A 7705-nucleotide genomic window follows, 5' to 3' on the forward strand; every position below is an offset into this window, starting at 1 on the left:
CCGCAGCTTTCGCCCTGGACGCCGCCGCCGCCGCTGCAGTGGGACTGTCCCGGGAGCGGGCCCTGGACTACTACGGGCTGTACGACGATCGCGGGCGCCCTTACGGTTACCCGGCTGTGTGTGAAGAGGACCTAATGCCCGAGGACGACCAGCGGGCGACTCGAAACCTCTTCATCGGGAACTTGGACCACAGTGTGTCCGAGGTGGAGCTGCGCCGGGCGTTCGAGAAGTACGGCATCATTGAGGAGGTGGTCATCAAGAGACCTGCCCGAGGGCAGGGTGGGGCCTATGCTTTCCTAAAGTTCCAGAACCTGGACATGGCCCACAGGGCTAAGGTGGCTATGTCAGGCCGGGTGATTGGCAGAAATCCCATTAAGATCGGTTACGGGAAGGCCAACCCCACAACTCGCCTTTGGGTGGGTGGCCTCGGACCCAACACTTCACTGGCAGCCCTGGCCCGGGAGTTTGATCGCTTTGGAAGCATTCGGACCATTGATCATGTCAAAGGAGATAGCTTTGCCTACATCCAGTACGAGAGCCTGGATGCTGCCCAGGCTGCCTGTGCTAAAATGAGGGGCTTTCCTTTGGGTGGTCCAGATCGCAGGCTCCGAGTGGATTTTGCCAAAGCAGAAGAGTCTCGGTATCCCCAGCAGTACCAGCCCTCACCCCTCCCTGTGCACTATGAGCTTCTCACAGATGGATATACCCGGCACCGAACCCTGGATGCGGACCTCCGGGTGCGGGATAGGACCCCTCCACACCTTCTGTACTCAGACCGAGACCGGACCTTTTTGGAAGGGGACTGGACCAGCCCCGGTAAAAGTTCTGACCGCAGAAACAGCCTGGAGGGTTATAGTCGTTCAATGCGCAGCCGGAGTGGTGAACGCTGGGGAGGGGAAGGGGACAGAGGCATGCCCAAGCCATGGGAAGATAGGCGCAAGCGGAGGAGCCTTTCCAGTGACCACGGAAGGACAACCCACTCTCCTTATGAGGAAAGGAGCAGGACCAAGGGTGGTGGTCAGCAGTCTGACCGCAGCTCAGACCGTACCCCTGAGCGCAGCCGCAAGGAGAACCACTCTGGTGAAGGGACCAAGGAGTCAGGCAGCAACTCTCTCAGCAACAGCAGACATGGGGCTGAGGAGCGGAGCCACTACCACCACCACCACGAAGCTCCAGACTCTTCCCATGGGAAGAAGACGAGAGAGAGCGAGCGCAATCATCGGACCACTGAGGCTGAGCCCAAGCCTCTAGAAGAGCCAAAACATGAGACCAAAAAGCTGAAGACTCTTTCAGAGTATGCTCAGACACTGCAGCTGGGTTGGAATGGGCTTTTAGTGTTGAAAAACAGCTGCTTCCCAACATCTATGCATATCCTAGAGGGGGACCAGGGAGTCATCAGCGGTCTCCTCAAAGACCACACTTCTGGGAGCAAGTTGACCCAGCTGAAAATCGCCCAACGTCTAAGACTAGACCAACCCAAGCTTGACGAGGTCACACGACGCATCAAGCAGGGGAGCCCCAATGGTTATGCAGTGCTCCTAGCCACCCAGGCAGCCTCCAGTGGGTCTGGCACTGAGGTGATGGCCACAGTGGAGCCAGGCCTGCAGAGGCGGCTTCTCAGGAACCTGGTCTCCTACTTGAAACAGAAGCAGGCTGCAGGGGTAATCAGCCTGCCAGTAGGGGGGTCCAAGGGCAAAGACATCACAGGCATGCTCTACGCCTTCCCCCCCTGTGATTTCTCCCAGCAGTACCTCCAGTCAGCATTGAGGACATTGGGCAAGCTGGAAGAGGAACACATGGTGATAGTTATAGTAAGAGACACTGCCTAGCCCAAACTCAAAAGCAGTTAACTTGCAAATCTGATTCCTTCTCTACCTGCTACCTTGGTTTGAATTATCTACTGGATTAATTTGGTTCATTTGGTGGGAGGATCAGAGTCTGTCCACCACCAAATCTAAGTTCTTAGATTTTGGGGGACTTTTTTATGATGATGACAAGAACCCCTGTTACGTTGACTTCTCTATGAGATACTGTCTGCTGTATTCTGTATTTTTTTATTTTTTGACTAACTGTATGGAAAGTTGTCAGTAAAGCCTTTGTCAGAGGATGGATTTCTAATCCGTTCAGTGTCCAAGTTTAATCAAGTTTTTCTTAAAAGAATGGAGGACTTCCCCAGTGCATGCCCTGCGTCACATTTCTGGCACTGTGTCCAAGGGGCCTGCTGTATTTTGGTGGCTCTCAGCTATTAGGCTGAGTCAGGACTCATCCTCAGTTTTAATCTTAGCTGATACTGGCACACACAGCCCTGGGCCCTGCAACCTGATTAGGTCCCCTACAGAGGAATGGGTAAGCCTAAGGTCTGTGCCAACAGCTACTGGTACTTTTTGATTTGTTTTTCCCTGCCCTGAGTGTGTCCATCAATTCAACCTATTCATTGGAAGAAGTGCCCAATTATACAACCTGTTTTGACAGTGGGTAGTTTTCAGTTCTTGTGCATGGCGGAGCAGTGCAATATTGATGCCAAGAGGTCTCAGTGCCCGCACACTTCCTTTTGGTATAGCCTCCCTTTCTAGCCTTATTTAGCATGGAGGTCCTAGAGGCCATGGAGCGTTGGAGGCAGCCTGCCTTGGTTAACTCGAACCTTACTCGGGAGTCTGATTTTTGGCTCTTCTTTCATTCAGGGCTGAGGTGTCAATAGGATGGACCTGTGCCCAGTCACACATCTAGAGCTTTGTGGCAAACAGATCCCCAGTTGAAGTTTTCACAGTGCTGTTGGGGTATGCAGTGGGTTAGGAAGATGTCCTTCGTAAGTGACCTAACAGTTTCTTGCTCCAATAAAAGTGTGGAATGCTGAGAAACGGATTTTCTTTTCAAAAAGTGAGGTCAAAATTGCTGAGGTTTGGGGCAGGGCTAAAAGCAAAGCCACTCAAACCAGGCTGGGGAAGGAAAAAGATGTGGAGGATCTCTTTCTAGTTGGAAGGGAAAGGTGGCCTGAGCAGTTTTAGAATGCTGCTCTCACTGGTCTGGTTAGTTAGGTGGACAGTGCAGACAAGTTCATTGGTGCAAGGGACTAGGGAGGAAACTGGGAGCATACAGCAGCTGTCACCAAACAACACAGCAAATAGCATTCAGCTGTGTTTATGTAGCAGCATGGGTATCCCAACCCAAAAGGGTTGTCAGGTCTGAGGAGTAGGAACTCTGGTAAGAGACGCGCTTCCAGGTGATCAGAAGCTATAGGTTGTTGGTCAGGCTAGTGCTGCAGGTCCAGCCTGCTCTCCAGCCAGCATTGGTGACAGTGGGATTTGAGGTAAGTGCTCTGTGCAGGCAGGGGCTCCCTACAGGCTGCATGGAGGATATGACTGTCCGTGAGGATAGAGCTGTCTTTTAGACTCTGGAGACAGAGTCAAGAGGGGGATGTGCCTCGAGAGTACCACACCACTCACTGAGCTTCAGTCGGCCAGTGCTCACGAGAACGAGTGCATTCATAACAAAATAACACAAGAAAGTGTGAAACCTGTTTATTTGCCTGTTTCTGCTTGAGCTGGGCCACAGATGCCAGGTACTAAGCAAGTCCATTGGGCACTTGACACACCTGGGTAGGTGGTGCTGCCAGAAACAGGCCTCATGTTGAAGTGCACTGCAGTTTCCTCTGCATGTCTTCAACAATTCACAGGCAGAGCTGCCCTGTCACCTCTGGGCTGCCTATCTTCCTTCCCAGAATATGGCTCAGCTACCCTAGAACCAAGTAAAAGGAGATAGGCCTCTTAGAAAGCCTGGGTGGGAGACACCACCAGCCTTTGCCTTGTCTGCCCCTCCTAAGGGAAGGGTTCCTTCTGGCCTCAGAAATAACCAGTTTTGAGTTAGAGCCACAGCCCACTGTGACCCCTTTGGACCTCAACCACTTCCTATCTTTGGCTTTTTAGACACAGGAGATTCTGAGGTCTCTTGGGCCTTGACAGCACTGAAGAAAGGTCAGGTGGCCAAGGCCCTGGCTGCTTCATGACAACCCTGTGAGAGAACTGGAACTGTCCTGGAGATCAGGTCCTAGCTGACAAGTTGCTTGAAAGGAGAGCACATGAAGTGGTGAAGTCTGCCACATCCATGGTGTACTATTGGTCTGTATATTTCTTCCTAAATGACTAATTCTGGCCCCTGGCAGAATAAAGAAAAAGAGTACATGTCTCTTAAGGCACTTCCCTAAGGAAGTGTTGTCAAGTCAACCAGAACTCTGCTTTCCTATGAGCAGTGCCCATCTCCACCTCAGAGACCTGTGGGTACTCCCAAGAGCTCCTGACAGATTCAGGGATGTGCTTGACTGTTAAAGTGCATGCACTGGTTCTGATTGCAGCAGTCCCAGCAGTCAGGCTATCCCACTGGTTAATGTTAGCTACCATTTAAAGCTGAGGCATGAAGCAAATGAAGAGCTGAGACCTCTGCTGGAGGACCAAGAGGTGCTGTGTGGCCCAGGCCCACTTCAGTGTGTATGACAAACTGTATGTTGCCCCTGAGCCCAGCAGGGCTTTTCCTGCCCCTGGAGAGTTTTAGCTGTCTTGTGTTGCTTGTCTGATTCATAACAACCAAATCCCCCACCTCTTCTCTCAGTAAAGAAAGAAAAAACTCTAGCTGTATTCTATGTAACAGTAACCAAGAAGCTGTTTTTCTGGGCAAAATCAAAGGAGGGTCAGCGTCTTCAATTTATTGGGGGGCGGGGAATGGGTGGGGTGAAAAAGGGTACTTTCTCTGGTGGTTACAGTCTAAAAATAGGCCAATCAAATTTAGATATCCCTGCAGTAGCTGCAAACTCAAACCTGACCAAACCCCAACTAGCCCTCAACCACCAGTAACTGCAGACACAACCCCATCTACAGGAATGGCTGAAAAGCTCTTTTTTAGCACTGCCAGCCCATTCCTCCAAAACATCCCAGGCCCTCTGCTTTTCCAGCTCCACTAAGTCTATAGTTAGAAGCTGCCCTCTTGATCCAGAACATGGGAATGGAGAGATGTGTCTGCTCTGAACAGTGCCCTGAGCTGTGTCCTCGCCTTTCTTTCCAAAAGGAGGTCCTCTGCTCAAGCCACAGGCCAGGTCAGACACTAACTGAGCTACTGTTCTCCAGAGGTACAATAGTTGGATAAAATGTTCTCATCACCCTGCTCTGCCTCTCTTGGAAGGAAGGCATCTTTTGTGTGGCCTACCAGAGCTGCAAAGAAAGGGAGATCTCACTTTGGTAAAAGAAAACAGGGAAAGGCCATAAACAAAGACTTGTAGTTTATTTTGTATTTTTTTAAATAAATACACTTTACATTAAAGAAAAAGGCCTTTGATTTGTAATTTCCACATTGGGGAGAAAGGGAAGAAAAAAAGGAATTTGAAAAACTGAATCACAAAGAAAAATAGAGGGAGTGAACTTATATCCTAAGTTCCCTCAACTCCACAAAACCAATATCCACAATGACTACACTGCCCGTAAACCTGAAGGTGGGTGAATTTAGGCATATACTCAGCAAACAACCAGTGCGGCGCCTTCTTCACTTCTGGCATGAAGGAAAACAAATTAACGTGACAGCATATGAGGCAACAAAACAGGCTAAAAAAATCATATATTATATTTATAATAAAATATTCTTAATCCTTATCAATTTAAGAAACCACGATTTTCCTTTTCATTTAAATACCGTATGTAAAAATGCCTCTATTGTTTTTTAGACATCATTTTCTTCCAAAGAAAATGAAGTGCAGGGACAAGAGACATAGTGGATATAAGTTCATACCCTCAGTTATAAATGCCTGTTGTATTTTTTTTTCTTTTTTAAATTTTATAAAAAACTATTTCTTGTTCTTTAAGTAAAGAACATTATACAAAGAAAATATACTGTGAGATAACCCGAGGCATGTTTTGTTTTTCCCTTGAGGAAAGATATGTCCATCTTAGTGGGGGGGGGAGCAGAATAGGGCCTAATCCCTGTTGTCTTTTTTTGTGGTTGTTATTGTTTTTAGAAGGACCCTCAGATTCCAGTGAGACTTTAAATCATAATCTTCTGGATACAGGGCATGTAGTTCCTTAACACACAGCCCTGGGAGAAAGGAAAGGAAAGATGTCCTCAATTCATACAACACAGTTTCTCGCCTGCCAATAATCTCTTCCAAATGGTGATGACTCCTCACTCATTCAGAGGTAAAATGATGTCATCTTCCAAATCAGAGTTGTCAGAGCTGTCAGCTGAAAGGTAAGGGAGACACTACATTATGCACTAGGATTACAGGAAGCATCCACCGCATCACATACATTTATGCCTCAACAGGGTTAATTACCAGTTTCCAGAAAGAAGAAAACACATCAATTAACTCCATAGAGCTGGCTCTGGAGAATATACCTGTTGCTGGCAATAATGATCAGCCCTGGGATCTCTTGCTCTCTTACTTTTCAAAAGTCTTGGACTTCTTGGCAACTCTGTTTCCTACCTGGAAGGCCTCAAAGGGACCAGGCTAGAATTCTCTAAAACCCCACTCACAGCACTTGGCATGCAAAATGGAGGGCTAAGAATACTGAACAAATCTCAAGGCCCTGGACCTCTGCTATCCTTACAGAATGGGCACAGGCCTGCTTGATCCTGAGGGACCACTAAACTAAAAAGAGAAGATGAGTCCAAACAAAAGTAATTTTCCTAACCTCTTAGCCACTTCTTTCTCCAGTCCTTAGAAGACTATAGGCAGATAATCATCCTAGGATTCACTCTATCATTTCTGCATATAATCTAATGGGAACAAACTCAGAAAAGTACAGGCCAGAGAAGGACTTATCCATCTAGAGATGAGATGAGAAGCAGGGAGCAGCTGTGACTATCTCCAACAAGGAGCCTCTGCTCAACTCTCAGCCTTCTCAGGTGGGGAGTACACACACTTGACACTTCTGGAAAGATTATTGGTAAAACTTCGTGGTAGCCAAAAGGATCCTTAAGATGAAGTACATATACCTTCTCTGATTGAAACCAGAGAAACTGCACCTAGCTCTGTCTGAAGAAAAAGGAAAAGCCTCAGTACCCACTTTGGTTACTCAACTCAGAAAGCTAGGAAACAACTTTAACAAGGTTTCCAGGAAAGCAGGAGACAGACCTGAGCCCTACAAAAACCACAGAGACTCAGTTTCCATGTGGAGAGCCTACAAGATGCAAAGAATCCCCATTAGCCTTTCCTAAGTACCTAGAGAAGCAATTCCTGGGCAAGACAAGGACCAACAACACATGCCCCCATAGCCTCTCTTCACCCACAAGCTCATTTAGAGAAAAACAAACAGAAATGTTTGACAAACTAAAACCAAAAAAAGCATGGCAGTAACACAGAAGTCCCAAAAGTAGGAAAGAAATGGCTGGGAAATTGAATGTTCCTCACTAACAGTACAAATACAGTCTCTTGAGGAAAACAAGTTGGTGAGGTCAAAGAATCCATACTTGACATACATAAACAAACCACACCTCAGGAGCTTGTCTGCTTCAAGAGCTCCAGAGGAAAGACCCTAAGGAAGGGCTCCTTCCCAAAACCCAAGCACAGCATTGTATCTTGCCTTTCTCATGTTGCAGGCTTGCCAGGAGCCTATGGCAACTCTCAAGAACCCTCCAATGAATGCTCATGTGCTCTCAAAGCCAGTAATACCACTCACCTGCCTAAGATCTGTTAACCAGCATATATATTTTACATATACATGCCATA

General features: G+C 47.8%; 2 protein-coding genes across 5 annotated transcripts in view; one reads left to right on the forward strand and one right to left on the reverse strand.

The window, feature by feature from the left end:
- Rbm15b (RNA binding motif protein 15B) overlaps positions 1-5216 on the forward strand; it is a 6378-nt gene extending 1162 nt beyond the window's left edge. Inside the window, exon 2 of the mRNA XM_010625593.3 lies at positions 7-5216. Within this exon, the coding sequence (XP_010623895.1) occupies positions 7-1829 (1823 nt within the window). The 3' untranslated portion in view covers positions 1830-5216. The remainder of the gene's footprint in view (positions 1-6) is intronic.
- A 76-nt stretch (positions 5217-5292) lies between these two features.
- The window catches only part of Dcaf1 (DDB1 and CUL4 associated factor 1), a 72199-nt gene continuing 69786 nt past the window's right edge, over positions 5293-7705 (reverse strand). For all 4 annotated transcript variants that reach the window (XM_010625369.2, XM_010625368.2, XM_019207657.2 and 1 more), the window contains one exon: positions 5293-6218. In XM_010625369.2, the coding sequence (XP_010623671.1) occupies positions 6160-6218 (59 nt within the window). In that variant the 3' untranslated portion in view covers positions 5293-6159. The remainder of the gene's footprint in view (positions 6219-7705) is intronic.

This window comes from Fukomys damarensis, unplaced genomic scaffold, assembly GCF_012274545.1.
Source record: "Fukomys damarensis isolate Sample0158 unplaced genomic scaffold, DMR_v1.0_HiC HiC_scaffold_37, whole genome shotgun sequence".
In the NCBI taxonomy this organism is placed as follows: Eukaryota; Metazoa; Chordata; class Mammalia; order Rodentia; family Bathyergidae; genus Fukomys; species Fukomys damarensis.